The following is a 22038-nucleotide window of genomic DNA, read 5'->3' on the forward strand; positions in this document are numbered from 1 at the left end:
ATTTAAGGTTTCTTTCTCGACTTGACAGAAAGGCGGAGGATATTTCGATTGAGGTTTACCCTCACACCGTGTAAAAATGAAATCTGAAAAGTTGTCATGGGCGCTCATTTCGGTTGGTCAATCATTTCAACAGTAGATCAACAACAATAACTAACAAAAATGCCTTGTTTTCTGTAACGTAACAGGTAGTATAAGATATTCCATTTGCGATACAACAAATGTTCCATCAATCGAAAATGTTGGATTAAAGCTAGTATAACCAAATTGCCAGGTAAAATAGGAATATGTGGGGTACATCTAAAATCTCTAACGTTTTATGGTATTGATAATTTTGAAATGCAAGCAACAGCAGGCTTAAGGCCCGGTTCTGGTAGGGGAAAACGTGGCTTACTCAGGTCTTATCCCTCGTCTTGCCTTACTTATGTCTAATTTTATCATCATATAATTTCTCAAAAAGAATCTTGGAAAATCTGGAGAATACATTACATGTTATCCGTGAAAAATATTTAGTATTAAAACAAAAATTGCAGGCTTGAAGGATTTTCTTCGCTATCAGTGATAAAGATATAAAATGATACAAAGTGAGTCAATCAGAAATTCAAATGAGTCTGACAATGAGCTTTGATAGGTTGAATGCCAGGTATGATGTCATGTCGAGATTATCAATAAAAGACCTGCGACACTTATTTAGAAAATGCAATATTTATTTTGAAGTTCATGTCACTGTCCACGGTAGGCTTGAAACATGTGGCATGGTGAAATATGCAAATGAGGTTAGAAATTCAAATTGTGACTTTTTATCATATATTAAATTTTTCCGGTATTTATTCCGGCAAATACCTTTATTCCGGTTAATCAAGTGACCTTTCCCATTCAATTCCCGTCATTTGTTCTCAAGATTGACCGCCAATTTCCTGTCATGCATTACCGGGATCACAATCTTACGGGTGGGGCATTACTTGCAGGCCTTTCTTGGGGATTCGTGTAACTTAAATAATACAATGTCTGGGCAAAATAGTGATTTCATGATACGTAGGCCTAATGAAGATAAACCGTACAAGTGTGAAGATTGTCACAAAAAGTTTAGGCGGATGTCTCATTTGGAGATTCACGTGAGAATACATACTGGAGAAAAACCATTCAAATGTGAATCATGTAAAAAGTTGTTTAGGCAAATTAGTGATTTGAAAGTGCACATGTTGATACATACTGGAGATAAACCATTCAAGTGTACAGTTTGTGATAAAATGTTTAGATCAAGTAGTCATTTGAACAGGCACATGATAGTACATAACGAAGATAAATTGCTCAGATGCGATTTTTGTAATGAAATGTTTCGTGATAGCGGTCGTTTAAAGAGACACATGATAGAACACACTGGAGATGCACCATTTAAATGTGAAACTTGTGGGAAAATGTTTATGCAAAGCTATACTTTGAAGATGCATATAAGGATGCATACTGGAGATAAACCATTCGAATGTAAATTTTGTGATCAAAGGTTTATCTCAAGTAGTCATATGAACAGACACATGATGATACATACTGGAGATAAACCATTCAAATGTGAAGCTTGCAGAAAAACGTTTAGGCAGAGTAGAGATTTGAAGACGCACATGGTGCTTCATAACGGAGATAAATCATTCAAATGTGGAGTTTGTAGTAAAATGTTATGGACTAGTAGTCATTTGAAGAGGCACATGATGGTACATAATGGAGATAAACCTTTCAAATGTGATGTTTGTGAAGCAGTCTTCAGGAATAGTAGTCATTTGAAGAAACACTTATTGATACATACTGGAGAGAAACCATTCCAATGTGAAGTGTGTGATAAAATGTTCAGGCAGTGTAGTGCTTTGTGGAGGCACAGGAAGATGCATACTGGAGACAAACTATTGAAACCATTAAAATGTGACATTTGTGATAAAATGTTTAAGTCTAGTAGCCATTTGAAGATACATATATTGATACATACTGGAGATAAACCATTCAAGTGCGAAGTTTGCAATAAAATGTTTAGGCATAAATGCAATTTGAAGAATCATATAATGATACATACCGGAGATAAACCATTCAAATGTGATATGTGTGATAAAATGTTTTCATCCAGTAGTCATTTGAAGAGACACAAGCTGATACATACTGGAGATAAAGCATTCAAATGTGAAGTTTGTGATAAACTGTTTCGTGATAGAAGTCGTCTCAATAGGCACATGATGGTACATGTTGAAAATAAACCATTCAAATGTGAAGTTTGTGATAAAATGTTTACACAAAGCAGTGATTTGAATGTGCACATGAGGATACATACGGGAGATAAACCATTTAAATGTGAAGTTTGTGATCAAATGTTTGGACAAAAAAGTACTTTGAGGACACACATGATGACACACACTGGAGATAAACCATTTAAATGTGCAGTTTGTGATAAAGCATTTGTTCACAGCCCTAGGTTAAAATTGCACATGGCAAAGCATATTCAGATATGAAACCATACAAATCTGATGATTATGATCAACTGCTTAGGCACAGTACACATTTGAAGAACATGATACAAATTTGACTTGTACCACTTAAATGGCATATTTGTTATTAATTGTTATGGGATAGTAGTGATTTAAAGATGCATGGTGTTTAGGGATCATTGGTTTGAAAATAAACAGTTTTTAGGGGTACAGTAGTAGAGAAGTAGTTTGAAGATGCATAGTGTTTGGGGTTAGTGATTTGAAGATTTATAATCTTTAGGGTTAGTAGGGGTTTTGAAAATGCATAGTGATTAGATATAGTAGTAATTTCAAGAAGCATTGTGTAGGGAAAGTAGTGATTTGAAGATGCGTAATGTAGGGATACAATGGGCCCCCTCTTGCATGGTCACACGATCCGAAGCAGGAAAATGGCCATTTAAAACGGGTGGCATTTCCAGAGTGGGACTGTATTTGTGAGAAGAATGTATGTGTTTGGCAAGAAAGCTACATATAACTTCAAAGCATATAATATCTTTATTTAAAAGTAGCTTTAATTAGTAAAAGTTTCTTCTCTTAAGAACAGACTTATTTCAGGTTAACATAAATTAATATAGCAACCTCAGTTTAGTGCATATATCCCCAAGATACATGGTCACTGCATATGTTACTAACATTCTTTATTTAAGATTGCTATAAAGTATATATTAAAATTAAATAAATGCCAATAAAATTATCTAACTACATATGTAGTTAGTGTTATTTATTTGGATTTACACTTTATTACAGGTTGAAAAGTAAATTACATGTAAACAATAGTGACTTTTAATGTAACGTGTGGTTTATTTTGGTAATTATGTGACTGGGTTAATATTTTCTGAAATACATATAAGTAATGACATTCATGCTCAATGTTTGTGCCCATTCTCACCGAGAATTCTGGCATCCCCACCGACATCTAAAGTTGTCAAAAGTTTAGGAAACATCTACCTAATGATTGATGAAACTGAACAACATGTTTCATCGGGAAAAGGATAAATCAATTGTGCTTTACAAATTTTGAAAGCGGAACTTGACAGTGATGTACCACTGCATTCAGAATTTGTGGACTTTTTACAATCATTAGGCAAAAGTTGGACATGTAGACTATTTAAAGAAATGTTATGTATAAATAATTTATCATGTTTTGTGCCTGTATTCTCGTACTAATCCACGTGGATTTAGCCAATTTGTGACAAGAATTTTAACTAACTGTGGATCCACAAGTAAATAAATGCACGTGTTTCTAAGGTTTTCAGTATTTATGTATGTAATAATATAGATCACTCATTTTGTCCTTATAATACAAGTTTTTAGTGCTTATATTAGTAATAGTTATGGTTATATTTCTCTAAGGCTTGGCATGCATGAACCTACAACACAGCAGATCAGATTCACATTTAATACAGTTTCCCTTTGATCAGGTACACGGGTAACCTATCAGTAGGATCGATGGGTACCCAGTAGACATTAACTCAACTTTTGACAGCTTTAGATGTGGGTGGGGGTGGTGCCAGAATTCTTGGTGAGAATGGGCACCCCAACATGAGCATGAATGTACATGTTGGTGTGCCCATTCTCACCAAGAATTCTTACATGGGTAATAGTCTTACATGGGTAGAATCAGTATAATAGACTTACATGGGTAGGATCAGCATCATAATCTTACATGGGTAATAGTCTTACATGGGTAACAGTTTTACATGGGTAGGATCAGTATCATAGTCTTACATGGGTAAAATCAGCATCATAGTCTTACATGAGTAACAGTTTTACATGGGTAGGATCAGCATCATAGTCTTACATGGGTAGGATCAGTATCATAATATTGCATGGGTAGGATCAGCATTATAGTCTTATATGGGTAATAGTCTTACATGGGTAGTATCAGTATCATAGTCTTACATGGGTAACAGTTTTACATGGATAGCATCAGCATCATAGTTTTACATGGGTAGGATCAGTATCATAGTCTTACATGGGTAATAGTCTTACATGGGTAGGATCAGTATCATAGTCTTACATGGGTAGGATCAGTATGATAGTCTTGTATTGGTAGGATCAGCACTATAGTCTTACATGGGTTCGATCAGTATGATAGTCTTGCATTGGTAGGATCAGCATCATAGTCTTACATGGGTAGAATCAGCATCATGGTCTTACATGGTTAATAGTCTTACATGGGTAGGATCAGTATCATAGTCTTAAATGGATAATAGTCTTACATGGGTAGGATCAGTATCATAATCTTACATGGGTAGAATCAGCATTAGTCTTGCACTGGTAAGATCAGCATCTTAATCTTGCATGTGTAGGATTAGTGTCATAATATTGCATGGGTAGGATCAGCATCATAGTCTTACATGGGTAGAATCAGCATCATAGTCTTACATGAGTAACAGTTTTACATGGGTAGGATCAGCATCATAGTCTTACATGGGTAGGATCTGCATCATAATCTTCATTGGGCATGATTATTATCATAATATTGCATGGGTAGAATCAGCATCACAGTCTTACTTGGGTAGGATCAGTATGATAGTCTTGCATTGGTAGGATCAGCACTATAGCCTTACATGGGTGGGATCAGGATCATAGTAATACATGGGTAGGATCAGCATCATAGTCTTGCATGGGTAGAATCAGCATCATAGTCTTAAATGGGTAGAATCAGCATGATAGTCTTACATGGGTAGAATCAGCATTATACTCTTACATGGGTGGGATCAGGATCATAGTAATACATGGGTAGGATCAGCATCATAGTATTGCATGAGTAGGAACAGTATAATAATCTTGCATAGGTAGGATCAGCAATATATTCTTACATGGGTAGAATCAGCATTATAGTGTTACATGGTAGGATCAGTATCATATTCTTACATGGGTAGGATGAGCATTATCGTCTTCCATGGGCAGGATTGGCATTATAATCTTACATGGGTAGGGAGTAGTATCATAGTCTTATATTGGTAGGATCAGTATCATAGTCTTCCTAGGGTAGGATCATCGTCAGTCTTACTTGGGTGGGATCATTATCATAGTCTTACATGGGTAGGATCAACATTATTGTCGTGCATGGGTAGGATCAGCATCATAGTCTTACATGGGTAGGGATCAGCATCATAGTCTTACATGGGTAGCGATCAGCATCATAGTCTTACATGGGTAGGATCATTATGTACTTTGCCAAGCTGTCATTTTATAGGGGTTTTCCTGTTATATTCCTATTTATTATTTTGAGGTCCACTATTTATAAAGTTTTCGGTGTTATGATATTTCTAGTAGCCTTCTTTTGTGGTCGAAGTAGTTTTCTACCTTTGCTAGTTCCTTCCCAGTGTTGCTGTCATTTGCTGTTAAATTACTTCAACGTCATCCATCTAAAATATTTAGTTGGATTACAAAATACGTGATTTTGTTGGATATTTTGTCAAACGTTTTGTTCCCAATTTAAACGATACATTTTGAATCGGATATGTCACAATTCAAACAGCTTTAGCGAAAAACAAAACACATGTAAGTGGCTCATGTACAGCTAAGATCAAATAATTATCAATAGTCCAAATCTAGACGGTAGATACCCCATTTGTGTTAACCTGAAATAATGCTTTCCAGTCAACAAAACAGTCACCTGATCCACATTATACAGTTTGCATGCAAACTTTGTGTGAATAGTAAATTGTTTTCTTGCAACGTACCAATTTCCAAGTCTTGAAGAATCCAGTCAGTTAAGGACTTTCGATCTTAATCTGGTTTGGTGAAACGTTTTGATCCGAAGAAGTGTACAGAAGTAAATTTGTTCATGTCACGAAATAGTCACACTAAAACTTCTTTTGTATTATACATGAACGTAATGTTGGTTGGGTTTCCTTGCCGCGTACACCGTTACTTATGGTACGAGAATTAAGACTTGAGTATCCATAAATCAGAGATCTCGGAAACAGTTAATTACGCGTATTTGGACGCCAATTTTTGATCTGGGACGCAGAAAATTACTGAGGCGGGAGTCCTCCGTACGCATGTAATAGGTGTGCGGCAAAATTCAAAGACTTGCCAGTCCTGCTTCAGCCACCTGCTTTGTGGGAAAATGTGTTGATGGATTAGCTGTGCTGATATTTACAGTGGCATAATTCAGTGGCTGAAAGACCCCTTGATGTACATGCATGTTGCCATTATAAGTGTACATAAAAAAGAATGTGATGCAATAGCTGGGCAGCAAGTTCAAAGGCTTTGACTCAGAAAGACCTTGAGATGTACATGCGGTCATTTATAACAGTACATCAAATAAACAACTTTAGCTTTCGTTGTTGTATTCATTTCCGACTGTATCGGAATAAGTAGTGCACGTGACCTCAGAATCAACACGTGTTGAGACTTAGACAAAGTGCCATTCGTAAATTTGGATAAGTATTTTGGGGTTAAACGGCAAACATACGAAGATTGTAACGAAATTCAGAAGAGTGATAAAGCTGCTAGAATTGATATTTCGGACAGGACAGTTGCTAAATGTAAGAAAGTGTGTGATGCTTAGCTTTGTGTTTGGAATAAGTCATTACTTGGATTTACAAAATTCAGTATCACTTTGATGGACGAACAAGAGCTATTTAAGAGGTAAAATGACTGACTATATTTTTTTAATGCCCCTCGCCTTAGCCCTGTTAGTTCTAGTGTTGTAGCGAAATGTATTCATCAATACATCGGTAGCTAGGCCTAATTTTGATATCAATTACGTTGACAAACAAACTCCTGCCCATTCACAAGCATTATGTTTTGATAGCTGATTGACCATTAACCCTTTTCCGAGTAAGGTAGCAACTATCAATTTCCTGCATGATATCCTTTGATGATAAAACATACAAACATGTGTTTTAAGATCAGAATCGGTGATCTGGATATATATTAACTGCCTCTTATACACTATTTTGTCTTAAAATGTGTTTGAAACTTAAGTGAACCAGTAGGCCTAACGGGAAATAATGGCGGACTTCGCTAAGTCTGGGATGTACCAGTTTATTAGATTGTCTGTTTTCGTAAATTTTCGGGCAAATATTGTCAGAAAAATATACAAATGATTGAAAGCAAAGCCAATGTATTATTTTATTAAAGATTTAACCTTAAAATGCAAATTATGTAGGACAGAAACGGATGGGACAATGCTATGTTGTGGAATTCGCGAGATGTGCTTTAAGGTCTAATATATTTTCCGACTTGACACGTATTTGCTAAAATACGGGGAAAAAACAGCAAATCAGATACTATTTAACTATTGCCTAAAATTACTGCAAGGACGTAGACAAATAAATAAACCATAAATTTGCAATCCTGTAAATGGACTGTTGTAATGAAGCTATATTAAAGTGAATGATTACGAAAACCTCTCCTTCTCAAAATAGATGCACTCACGTCTGTGTTGATTCTGTATGAAAGAAGGGACTGCAACTTTTGATGGTGGGACTCCTATTTTTTTTACCAAAATGGGAGTCCTGGACTCCTAGTTTGAAAATCCTAGCGAGGCCTCTGCCTAAATAATAGATTCTGTTCACTTACTGCCGGACGCACAAAGCGCGGAGGTAACATATATTGAAGGAAAATCTACCCAGGTATACTTTTCTATGTATAACAAAGACCTTTTTATGGCGTAAATATTGTTGTTGTTGTTGTTGTAGGGTTTAACGCCATTTTTCAGCACACTATATAATATACATGGCGGCCAGTTTTAATGGTGGAGGATGAACCCGGGAAAACCCCAGAAAGAACCACCGACCCACGAGAACCTAAATATTGTTCCATCTAATCATTCAACGTAATGACTGCCTGAAATGAAATTTTCAGAAGTTTGAATGTATATAAAGTTTACATGTATGTATATATTATGGATGGTATAATATTTGGCAACAATGGAAAAGAACTCTCCATAAAACGTCTTTAATTCGATTTCTAATAAAGCTTGATTTCTCATCAATATTTCACATGCTATTGGTGATTTAACTGAACGGAAATTATAAATCACGAATCTGTTGATGAAGACGATACTAATTTTAATAAATCGTATAGTTATACAAACGCATGCGCCATTATGCTTGATACTTCAGTATGTTAATAAATGCTGATACACATTTATTGTGTCTTACACTTTAGGAAGTTCGGGTTCCGCAGTTTCGTTTGGACCATTCCTGGTTATTTGATAATATGTAATGATATCTTAATACTTATGAAAAGTCTTTAATAGTTCAATACTTATTTAAACTCTTTATTTATAAGAAACCATCTATAACTGTTAACTTTTAAAAATCTATAACCTTATATATGAATACAAACAATAATATTATTTAATGCACGGTTAGGTAATAAAGAATTAATATCTTCTTAAAGCCAGTGCCACTGTTTTTAAAAAAATTCGCTATTCTTCCATTCGAAATAAAGTTTGGGAGCAAGGGAAGGATTGTTACAAAAACTATTAAACATTACCCATTCTTTGAAAACTAAGAGAGGTAAGGTCTAAAAGACGTTCAGATATTCAGTTCAGAATTAAGAGGTTCCACCTCTCATTTCAGTTGTCGAAGTCTCTCTTGATTCCAATATTTTTGGGGAGTGCTCCAGAATTAGTGATTTGACAAATTCGGTTAGTGACTAATCTAATAACAATAACATTTGCATTTGGCGGACATACTGATTGCAGGAGGAATGAAGAAAGGTATTCTCGCTTTCTAAGCAGATCTGAGGAAAAACACTGTGCTGCTGATAACATTAAGACACAGATGAATATTGGTGATCAGTTGGGGCGCCGGAATATTTTTTTGAATGGCGAACTTGTGTTGAAGACATTGTGGATTGCCATATTATTTAGTAAGCTTACGATACGGGCTTGTCAAATGTAATTTACTTTATGTATGCGTTTAAAGAAAAAAAAAATACTCTAGGACGAGTACTGAACCATATCAATCTCAAAATAATAATACCGTCTCAACTAAGAATCACCTACTGTATCCCAATCTCATAGTGTTGGTTTCTTCTAGTCCAACAGTAACTTCATCAAATCTTGTGTTGAAGCTGTTGACTTAAATCGGTTTACCCAAGGATGTGGCCGATCAACTACATTAATTCGTACGCATTTGATAAATGGACGGTTTTATCAGGTGGGGGGTGGGAGGTATCACATGGCTCAAAATGTGCTGAAACTTTGATATTATCTAGTTTTCATGGTTTTCACCCAACGATGTTTAATACCAATATCTTTCAAGATTTTGTATTATTTAGATAATTTTGGCATATAGGGCCTTCTGCACGAAACCCCGGCATTTGGGGCTTTATGTGAAAAATTGTAATTTATAAATTCTAAGGAATATTAGTAGAGGTCGGTGAATAAATGGGTACAAAGAAAAAGACACATAATTCGTGCTTCTTGCGGTTTCTGGTGCACATTCTGAGATCAGGATATTGTAGCCAGCAGTATTCTGTTCATTCACATAGTTGCATGCAAAATAACTGCAAAGATTTCGTTGCTTTAATAACCTAGTCTGTACGCAGTTTCTGTTGGAGCCTTGGTATTTAAGTTTGTTATGGAAACATAAATTCAGTGGTAGTTACGAGAAATGTTCTTCACTTTCCGTCTGTTTTTAAAGGAAAATAACCTTGCAATTATCAACAATAATTATCTACCATTGGTATTCAGCTAGCACTGGATTATTAAATATTTTTAATTATTTTTTTATTTTATTTTACAAACAGAGAAAATCCTCTGACACACATACAGATACATTCTGACAGATTCGAATATATAGATTTGGAGCATGACTTTATTCATGGAACACCATTTGACATGGTGCATATTCCATTATACGTGGTGTATATCCCATTATACGTGGTGTATATTCCATTATACGTGGTGTATATTCCATTATCATATTTCACTATACGTCGTGTATATTCCATTATACGTGGTGCATATTTCACTATACATGGTGTATATTCCACTATACGTGGTGCATATTTCACTATACGTGGTGTATATTCCATTATACGTGGTGCATGCTACCTTATCCACTGCAAGTAGTGCATTTTACCTTATACGTGGTGCATGTTTCATTATACGTCCAGCATATCCCATTATTTGTTCTGGATATTTCATTGTACATGGCGAGTATTCCTTTATACGTGGTGCTTATTACATTATACGTAGTGTATAAATCATTGTTAGTGGTACATATTCCATTATAAATGGTGCATTTTTCATTATTTGTGATAGAGATAGCTTATGTCATTATGCATGGTGGATATTCCATTATACGTGGTACATATTTCATTACATGTGGCGTATATCCAGTTATAGGTAATGTTTATTATATTATACGAGGTGCTTATGCCATTAACTGTGGTATATATTCCATTGTGCATAGCGCATATTCCACTATGCGTGGTGCTTGTTGTACGTGGTGTACATTCCATTATATGTTGTATGACAACAAAATTGTTAACGTTAGGTTAAGAATCCAAAATAAAACACACACCCACACCCACACACACACACACACATATTTTACGTTGTATATATTTCAGTATGCATGATACTTGGAGTATTATTTTATATATTCTGCTTATTCCGTTGTACGTTGTACGAGAAGCATATTTCACTATATGTGGTGTTTATTTCATTATACGTGGTTCATATTCCATTTTGTCACATAGTCGGTGCACATTGACAATAGTATGTGCAGTTTCATATTTTTGATATTATAACGTGAACATATCACTTTATGTGATTCTGATTGGTCCAAATAAGCCCATGAAACTATTCAAGTATTCTCTTTATTGATTGGCTGCGATCGTGAGGAAACTTTATAACCCTGCCTTCTAGAATGTTTTGTTGTCAATGAACATTTTTGATTCCATTCACGAAAGTAATTGGGGAAAAATAGTCTCGTCTGTCTGATTATGGCCAATTTACCACCGCAGGGGCTTGTTATGTCATTTATAACATATTATAATATGACACATGGATAAAACGCCAAGACAAGAACAACAGCAACAAGTAAAGCTAAGGGTATTGCTCAGTTCATAGCGAATGTGTAAGTTGGGGTTGGAGGGGGTCGGTAAACCCGAAGCATGGAATCCACCTTATATACAAACGTGGTTTAAATGTTAACTTGCAGCAGTAAATAAACTCACCCGTTCTCACAGAATAACGTGGAAACAAACCAGTCTTCAAATTGACAGACGCTTATCCAACAACTACATATTTACGCGGTAAATATATGATGCAATTCAGACTCAAAATGAAATTTGTTTACATATTCTGTTGTCCAAGTCAAAAACTGCAAATATCCAGTCACAAAGTCTTTACAGTAAATATGGGAATTTAAGCATCCAGGAAACCTTCTTTCAAATGAATATTGCAACAATGCAATGTTTAGTTGTCATAGTAACATATTAGGTTATGTAAATAGGGACCATCTACTGCATTCTTGTTGTTGTTGTTGTGGGGTTTAAAGCCATTTTTCAGCACACGATAGGCTATACATGGCGGCCAGTATTAATGGTGGAGGAAGAATCAGGGAAAACCCCGGAAAGAACCACCGACCCACGAGAAGTTACTGGCAAGCTTTCTCACATACCCACATTCGCCGAATACGAGACTCGAACCCACGCAGACAGAGGTGAGATGGCAGTGATCCGTAACGGAGAGCGCTTTAGACCACTCGGCCACTCGGGGCCCCTACTGCATTCTAACCGGTACTGCATCAAACAACGTGACAACCGAGCATTTGATATTCTGTGTTTAACAATGATTTTGTCTGTGTAAAATGTTCGACTTATTCAGAAGGATGCTTGTTCTTCGACTTATAGATTGTAAGAAAAGTATAATCTAGTTTTCAAAGTCAATACTAGTTCGGAGACGTTCATTAATTATGTCAACAATTTTGGGCAATGTTTTACCCCCTCCCCCCCCCCCTTGTCAACAACTGTCAAACTTTCAGTGACCTCCCTAATACAATTTACCTTCCCCCTCCCCACAAACTAACAATATTTTATACGGCTGGTTTTTATGTTAAAAATAGATTTATGGAAATTAAAAGGTCTACAAATAAATTTTAATACAGTTTTTTTTACTTGTTTAACAGATTTCAAATTGACTATAACACTTTGAATTCATGAAAAAATCGAGAGTTTATATTCTAGCTTCTATCATCATCCCATGGGGAAGCCAAATGTTCCTCTATTGTTATAATGGGCATAGTGGCTGATTCATTAAGTTCTTGTGGAACCGATACACCCGACAAGTCAACATCATCTTCATTTAACCATTCTGCGCTTAACATCTCTCCATGAGCAATAATTGCCATCAGCTCTCTCTGTCTTTTGGCAGCCACTCGTATTGCCCGAATTCTTTGCGGTTGAGGAGCATATGGTAATTGCCTAGGCCCAAGATCACGTTGTCGGTGCTGTTGAACATGGTGGGCTGTTGACGGGCGAGTGAGTGTGTGCCATACCAACGCACCGACTAATTTCCTATTTTTTGATTTATTAGATTTATTGTAAATAATAACATTGTTGACGTCAATGAATCTTGAACTCCCCCCTCCCCCATGTCAACAATTGTCAAACTTCATCAAACCCCTTCCCCGCCTATTTTGTTGACATAATTAATGGACGACCCCTTCAACTTTGTTTGGGACTATTTCTTACGCACAACAAATGAAAGGTGCAACGTCTGTCAGAATCAACGAAATTATTCGTTCTTCTTTCTATCTAAATAATTTCCACTGAAATAAAATTGTGATAAAAAGAATCTCAAATGGGTAATGATTTAATATTAAGTTTATGAAATTCGTTGAATAATGTCTAGCTGGACATTATTCAACTCGCTTCATAAATTCGATATTAAATCTTTACTCATTTGAGATTCCCCCCCCCCCCTCTCTCTCTCTCTCTCTCTCTCTCTATATATATATATATATATATATATATAGAGAGAGAGAGAGAGAGAGAGAGAGAGAGAAAGAGAGAGAGAGAGAGAAATAGATGGATAGATATATAAATAAATACAATTCATTTTACATTATACGTGGTGCATATTACGTTAGAAATGGTGCGTATTCCTATGTACGTGGTCCATTAAAATTTATATGCAGTGCTTTTTTCATAATACTCTTTTAGTAATATGAAAATTTCCGCAAGTCTTCCTGACGTTACCGTATACCCACCAGTATGGGCTGTTTCCATGCATCAAATGTTTACACCGTCAGAACATCGTTCGGCCATTTCCGCCAGGTCGTGAAATAATCTCGGGAGTACTGTAGGAATGCACGCGAATTTGATGTGCTTGGTGATGCGCTTCTAGCGGAGTGTACCACATATTTTACAACAGTGAAGCTAGAGATTATTTTGTTTCTGACTTTGTCTCCTTCCGCAAACATATTGTTCTATGTGGACTAACGTAGTTCATAATATAGTTCTTAGTGGCGACGAATTACATTTAAGGTTTCTTTCTCGACTTGACAGAAAGGCGGAGGATATTTCGATTGAGGTTTACCCTCACACCGTGTAAAAATGAAATCTGAAAAGTTGTCATGGGCGCTCATTTCGGTTGGTCAATCATTTCAACAGTAGATCAACAACAATAACTAACAAAAATGCCTTGTTTTCTGTAACGTAACAGGTAGTATAAGATATTCCATTTGCGATACAACAAATGTTCCATCAATCGAAAATGTTGGATTAAAGCTAGTATAACCAAATTGCCAGGTAAAATAGGAATATGTGGGGTACATCTAAAATCTCTAACGTTTTATGGTATTGATAATTTTGAAATGCAAGCAACAGCAGGCTTAAGGCCCGGTTCTGGTAGGGGAAAACGTGGCTTACTCAGGTCTTATCCCTCGTCTTGCCTTACTTATGTCTAATTTTATCATCATATAATTTCTCAAAAAGAATCTTGGAAAATCTGGAGAATACATTACATGTTATCCGTGAAAAATATTTAGTATTAAAACAAAAATTGCAGGCTTGAAGGATTTTCTTCGCTATCAGTGATAAAGATATAAAATGATACAAAGTGAGTCAATCAGAAATTCAAATGAGTCTGACAATGAGCTTTGATAGGTTGAATGCCAGGTATGATGTCATGTCGAGATTATCAATAAAAGACCTGCGACACTTATTTAGAAAATGCAATATTTATTTTGAAGTCCATGTCACTGTCCACGGTAGGCTTGAAACATGTGGCATGGTGAAATATGCAAATGAGGTTAGAAATTCAAATTGTGACTTTTTATCATATATTAAATTTTTCCGGTATTTATTCCGGCAAATACCTTTATTCCGGTTAATCAAGTGACCTTTCCCATTCAATTCCCGTCATTTGTTCTCAAGATTGACCGCCAATTTCCTGTCATGCATTACCGGGATCACAATCTTACGGGTGGGACATTACTTGCAGGCCTTTCTTGGGGATTCGTGTAACTTAAATAATACAATGTCTGGGCAAAATAGTGATTTCATGATACGTAGGCCTAATGAAGATAAACCGTACAAGTGTGAAGATTGTCACAAAAAGTTTAGGCGGATGTCTCATTTGGAGATTCACGTGAGAATACATACTGGAGAAAAACCATTCAAATGTGAATCATGTAAAAAGTTGTTTAGGCAAATTAGTGATTTGAAAGTGCACATGTTGATACATACTGGAGATAAACCATTCAAGTGTACAGTTTGTGATAAAATGTTTAGATCAAGTAGTCATTTGAACAGGCACATGATAGTACATAACGAAGATAAATTGCTCAGATGCGATTTTTGTAATGAAATGTTTCGTGATAGCGGTCGTTTAAAGAGACACATGATAGAACACACTGGAGATGCACCATTTAAATGTGAAACTTGTGGGAAAATGTTTATGCAAAGCTATACTTTGAAGATGCATATAAGGATACATACTGGAGATAAACCATTCGAATGTAAATTTTGTGATCAAAGGTTTATCTCAAGTAGTCATATGAACAGACACATGATGATACATACTGGAGATAAACCATTCAAATGTGAAGCTTGCAGAAAAACGTTTAGGCAGAGTAGTGATTTGAAGACGCACATGGTGCTTCATAACGGAGATAAATCATTCAAATGTGGAGTTTGTAGTAAAATGTTATGGACTAGTAGTCATTTGAAGAGGCACATGATGGTACATAATGGAGATAAACCTTTCAAATGTGATGTTTGTGAAGCAGTCTTCAGGAATAGTAGTCATTTGAAGAAACACTTATTGATACATACTGGAGAGAAACCATTCCAATGTGAAGTGTGTGATAAAATGTTCAGGCAGTGTAGTGCTTTGTGGAGGCACAGGAAGATGCATACTGGAGACAAACTATTGAAACCATTAAAATGTGACATTTGTGATAAAATGTTTAAGTCTAGTAGCCATTTGAAGATACATATATTGATACATACTGGAGATAAACCATTCAAGTGCGAAGTTTGCAATAAAATGTTTAGGCATAAATGCAATTTGAAGAATCATATAATGATACATACCAGAGATAAACCATTCAAATGTGATATGTGTGATAAAATGTTTTCATCCAGTAGTCATTTGAAGAGACACAAGCTGATACATACTGGAGATAAAGCGTTCAAATGTGAAGTTTGTGATAAACTGTTTCGTGATAGAAGTCGTCTCAATAGGCACATGATGGTACATGTTGAAAATAAACCATTCAAATGTGAAGTTTGTGATAAAATGTTTACACAAAGCAGTGATTTGAATGTGCACATGAGGATACATACGGGAGATAAACCATTTAAATTTGAAGTTTGTGATCAAATGTTTGGACAAAAAAGTACTTTGAGGACACACATGATGACACACACTGGAGATAAACCATTTAAATGTGCAGTTTGTGATAAAGCATTTGTTCACAGCCCTAGGTTAAAATTGCACATGGCAAAGCATATTCAGATATGAAACCATACAAATCTGATGATTATGATCAACTGCTTAGGCACAGTACACATTTGAAGAACATGATACAAATTTGACTTGTACCACTTAAATGGCATATTTGTTATTAATTGTTATGGGATAGTAGTGATTTAAAGATGCATGGTGTTTAGGGATCATTGGTTTGAAAATAAACAGTTTTTAGGGGTACAGTAGTAGAGAAGTAGTTTGAAGATGCATAGTGTTTGGGGTTAGTGATTTGAAGATTTATAATCTTTAGGGTTAGTAGGGGTTTTGAAAATGCATAGTGATTAGATATAGTAGTAATTTCAAGAAGCATTGTGTAGGGAAAGTAGTGATTTGAAGATGCGTAATGTAGGGATACAATGGGCCCCCTCTTGCATGGTCACACGATCCGAAGCAGGAAAATGGCCATTTAAAACGGGTGGCATTTCCAGAGTGGGACTGTATTTGTGAGAAGAATGTATGTGTTTGGCAAGAAAGCTACATATAACTTCAAAGCATATAATATCTTTATTTAAAAGTAGCTTTAATTAGTAAAAGTTTCTTCTCTTAAGAACAGACTTATTTCAGGTTAACATAAATTAATATAGCAACCTCAGTTTAGTGCATATATCCCCAAGATACATGGTCACTGCATATGTTACTAACATTCTTTATTTAAGATTGCTATAAAGTATATATTAAAATTAAATAAATGCCAATAAAATTATCTGTCTACATATGTAGTTAGTGTTATTTATTTGGATTTACACTTTATTACAGGTTGAAAAGTAAATTACATGTAAACAATAGTGACTTTTAATGTAACGTGTGGTTTATTTTGGTAATTATGTGACTGGGTTAATATTTTCTGAAATACATATAAGTAATGACATTCATGCTCAATGTTTGTGCCCATTCTCACCGAGAATTCTGGCATCCCCACCGACATCTAAAGTTGTCAAAAGTTTAGGAAACATCTACCTAATGATTGATGAAACTGAACAACATGTTTCATCGGGAAAAGGATAAATCAATTGTCCTTTACAAATTTTGAAAGCGGAACTTGACAGTGATGTAACACTGCATTCAGAATTTGTGGACTTTTTACAATCATTAGGCAAAAGTTGGACATGTAGACTATTTAAAGAAATGTTATGTATAAATAATTTATCATCATGTTTTGTGCCTGTATTCTCGTACTAATCCACGTGGATTTAGCCAATTTGTGACAAGAATTTTAACTAACTGTGGATCCACAAGTAAATAAATGCACATGTTTCTAAGGTTTTCAGTATTTATGTATGTAATAATATAGATCACTCATTTTGTCCTTATAATGCAAGTTTTTAGTGCTTATATTAGTAATAGTTATGGTTATATTTCTCTAAGGCTTGGCATGCATGAACCTACAACACAGCAGATCAGATTCACATTTAATACAGTTTCCCTTTGATCAGGTACACGGGTAACCTATCAGTAGGATCGATGGGTACCCAGTAGACATTAACTCAACTTTTGACAGCTTTAGATGTGGGTGGGGGTGGTGCCAGAATTCTTGGTGAGAATGGGCACACCAACATGAGCATGAATGTACATGTTGGTGTGCCCATTCTCACCAAGAATTCTTACATGGGTAATAGTCTTACATGGGTAGAATCAGTATAATAGACTTACATGGGTAGGATCAGCATCATAATCTTACATGGGTAATAGTCTTACATGGGTAACAGTTTTACATGGGTAGGATCAGTATCATAGTCTTACATGGGTAAAATCAGCATCATAGTCTTACATGAGTAACAGTTTTACATGGGTAGGATCAGCATCATAGTCTTACATGGGTAGGATCAGTATCATAATATTGCATGGGTAGGATCAGCATTATAGTCTTATATGGGTAATAGTCTTACATGGGTAGTATCAGTATCATAGTCTTACATGGGTAACAGTTTTACATGGATAGCATCAGCATCATAGTTTTACATGGGTAGGATCAGTATCATAGTCTTACATGGGTAATAGTCTTACATGGGTAGGATCAGTATCATAGTCTTACATGGGTAGGATCAGTATGATAGTCTTGTATTGGTAGGATCAGCACTATAGTCTTACATGGGTTCGATCAGTATGATAGTCTTGCATTGGTAGGATCAGCATCATAGTCTTACATGGGTAGAATCAGCATCATGGTCTTACATGGTTAATAGTCTTACATGGGTAGGATCAGTATCATAGTCTTAAATGGATAATAGTCTTACATGGGTAGGATCAGTATCATAATCTTACATGGGTAGAATCAGCATTAGTCTTGCACTGGTAAGATCAGCATCTTAATCTTGCATGTGTAGGATTAGTGTCATAATATTGCATGGGTAGGATCAGCATCAAAGTCTTACATGGGTAGAATCAGCATCATAGTCTTACATGAGTAACAGTTTTACATGGGTAGGATCAGCATCATAGTCTTACATGGGTAGGATCTGCATCATAATCTTCATTGGGCATGATTATTATCATAATATTGCATGGGTAGAATCAGCATCACAGTCTTACTTGGGTAGGATCAGTATGATAGTCTTGCATTGGTAGGATCAGCACTATAGCCTTACATGGGTGGGATCAGGATCATAGTAATACATGGGTAGGATCAGCATCATAGTCTTGCATGGGTAGAATCAGCATCATAGTCTTAAATGGGTAGAATCAGCATGATAGTCTTACATGGGTAGAATCAGCATTATACTCTTACATGGGTGGGATCAGGATCATAGTAATACATGGGTAGGATCAGCATCATAGTATTGCATGAGTAGGAACAGTATAATAATCTTGCATAGTTAGGATCAGCAATATATTCTTACATGGGTAGAATCAGCATTATAGTGTTACATGGTAGGATCAGTATCATATTCTTACATGGGTAGGATGAGCATTATCGTCTTCCATGGGCAGGATTGGCATTATAATCTTACATGGATAGGGAGCAGTATCATAGTCTTATATTGGTAGGATCAGTATCATAGTCTTCCTAGGGTAGGATCATCGTCAGTCTTACTTGGGTGGGATCATTATCATAGTCTTACATGGGTAGGATCAACATTATTGTCGTGCATGGGTAGGATCAGCATCATAGTCTTACATGGGTAGGGATCAGCATCATAGTCTTACATGGGTAGCGATCAGCATCATAGTCTTACATGGGTAGGATCATTATGTACTTTGCCAAGCTGTCATTTTATAGGGGTTTTCCTGTTATATTCCTATTTATTATTTTGAGGTCCACTATTTATAAAGTTTTCGGTGTTATGATATTTCTAGTAGCCTTCTTTTGTGGTCGAAGTAGTTTTCTACCTTTGCTAGTTCCTTCCCAGTGTTGCTGTCATTTGCTGTTAAATTACTTCAACGTCATCCATCTAAAATATTTAGTTGGATTACAAAATACGTGATTTTTGTTGGATATTTTGTCAAACGTTTTGTTCCCAATTTAAACGATACATTTTGAATCGGATATGTCACAATTCAAACAGCTTTAGCGAAAAACAAAACACATGTAAGTGGCTCATGTACAGCTAAGATCAAATAATTATCAATAGTCCAAATCTAGACGGTAGATACCCCATTTGTGTTAACCTGAAATAATGCTTTCCAGTCAACAAAACAGTCACCTGATCCACATTATACAGTTTGCATGCAAACTTTGTGTGAATAGTAAATTGTTTTCTTGCAACGTACCAACTTCCAAGTCTTGAAGAATCCAGTCAGTTAAGGACTTTCGATCTTAATCTGGTTTGGTGAAACGTTTTGATCCGAAGAAGTGTACAGAAGTAAATTTGTTCATGTCACGAAATAGTCACACTAAAACTTCTTTTGTATTATACATGAACGTAATGTTGGTTGGGTTTCCTTGCCGCGTACACCGTTACTTATGGTACGAGAATTAAGACTTGAGTATCCATAAATCAGAGATCTCGGAAACAGTTAATTACGCGTATTTGGACGCCAATTTTTGATCTGGGACGCAGAAAATTACTGAGGCGGGAGTCCTCCGTACGCATGTAATAGGTGTGCGGCAAAATTCAAAGACTTGCCAGTCCTGCTTCAGCCACCTGCTTTGTGGGAAAATGTGTTGATGGATTAGCTGTGCTGATATTTACAGTGGCATAATTCAGTGGCTGAAAGACCCCTTGATGTACATGCATGTTGCCATTATAAGTGTACATCAAAAAGAATGTGATGCAATAGCTGGGCAGCAAGTTCAAAGGCTTTGACTCAGAAAGACCTTGAGATGTACATGCGGTCATTTATAACAGTACATCAAATAAACAACTTTAGCTTTCGTTGTTGTATTCATTTCCGAATGTATCGGAATAAGTAGTGCACGTGACCTCAGAATCAACACGTGTTGAGACTTAGACAAAGTGCCATTCGTAAATTTGGATAAGTATTTTGGGGTTAAACGGCAAACATACGAAGATTGTAACGAAATTCAGAAGAGTGATAAAGCTGCTAGAATTGATATTTCGGACAGGACAGTAGCTAAATGTAAGAAAGTGTGTGATGCTTAGCTTTGTGTTTGGAATAAGTCATTACTTGGATTTACAAAATTCAGTATCACTTTGATGGACGAACAAGAGCTATTTAAGAGGTAAAATGACTGACTATATTTTTTTAATGCCCCTCGCCTTAGCCCTGTTAGTTCTAGTGTTGTAGCGAAATGTATTCATCAATACATCAGTAGCTAGGCCTAGTTTTGATATCAATTACGTTGACAAACAAACTTCTGCCCATTCACAAGCATTATGTTTTGATAGCTGATTGACCATTAACCCTTTTCCGAGTAAGGTAGCAACTATCAATTTCCTGCATGATATCCTTTGATGATAAAACATACAAACATGTGTTTTAAGATCAGAATCGGTGATCTGGATATATATTAACTGCCTGTTGTACACTATTTTGTCATAAAATGTGTTTGAAACTTAAGTGAACCAGTAGGCCTAACGGGAAATAATGGCGGACTTCGCTAAGTCTGGGATGTACCAGTTTATTAGATTGTCTGTTTTCGTAAATTTTCGGGCAAATATTGTCCGAAAAATATACAAATAATTGAAAGCAAAGCCAGTGTATTATCTTATTAAAGATTTAACTTTAAAATGCAAATTATGTAGGACACAAACGGATGGGACAATGCTATGTTGTGGAATTCGCGAGATGTGCTTTAAGGTCTAATATATTTTCCGACTTGACACGTATTTGCGAAAATACGGGGAAAATAACAGCAAATCAGATACTATTTAACTATTGCCTAAAATTACTACAAGGACGTAGACAATAAATAAACCATAAATTTGCAATCCTGTAAATGGACTGTTGTAATGAAGCTATATCAAAGTGAATGATTACGAAAACCTCTCCATCTCAAAATAGATGCACTCACGTCTGTGTTGATTCTGTATGAAAGAAGGGACTGCAACTTTTGATGGTGGGACTCCTATTTTTTTTACCAAAATGGTAGTCCTGGACTCCTAGTTTGAAAATCCTAGCGAGACCTCTGCCTAAATAATAGATTCTGTTCACTTACTGCCGGACACACAA

At 35.9% G+C, this 22038-nt stretch overlaps 1 protein-coding gene across 1 annotated transcript; it reads left to right on the forward strand.

The window, feature by feature from the left end:
- Nucleotides 1–922: 922 nt before the first annotated feature.
- LOC149784806 (uncharacterized) lies at nucleotides 923–3214 on the forward strand. The gene has a single exon (XM_089932814.1). The coding sequence runs from the start codon at nucleotides 1002–1004 to the stop codon at nucleotides 2487–2489; it is 1488 nt and encodes a 495-aa protein (XP_089788940.1). The 5' UTR covers nucleotides 923–1001; the 3' UTR covers nucleotides 2490–3214.
- Nucleotides 3215–22038: the final 18824 nt, after the last annotated feature.

This window comes from Sinohyriopsis cumingii, chromosome 14 (genome assembly GCF_028554795.1).
Source record: "Sinohyriopsis cumingii isolate HCF-2022 chromosome 14, ASM2855479v2, whole genome shotgun sequence".
In the NCBI taxonomy this organism is placed as follows: Eukaryota; Metazoa; Mollusca; class Bivalvia; order Unionida; family Unionidae; genus Sinohyriopsis; species Sinohyriopsis cumingii.

Coding starts and splice junctions, on each gene's coding strand:
- LOC149784806 (XM_089932814.1), top strand. CDS start 1,002: ATGTCTGGGCAAAATAGTGATTTCATGATACGTAGGCCTAATGAAGAT.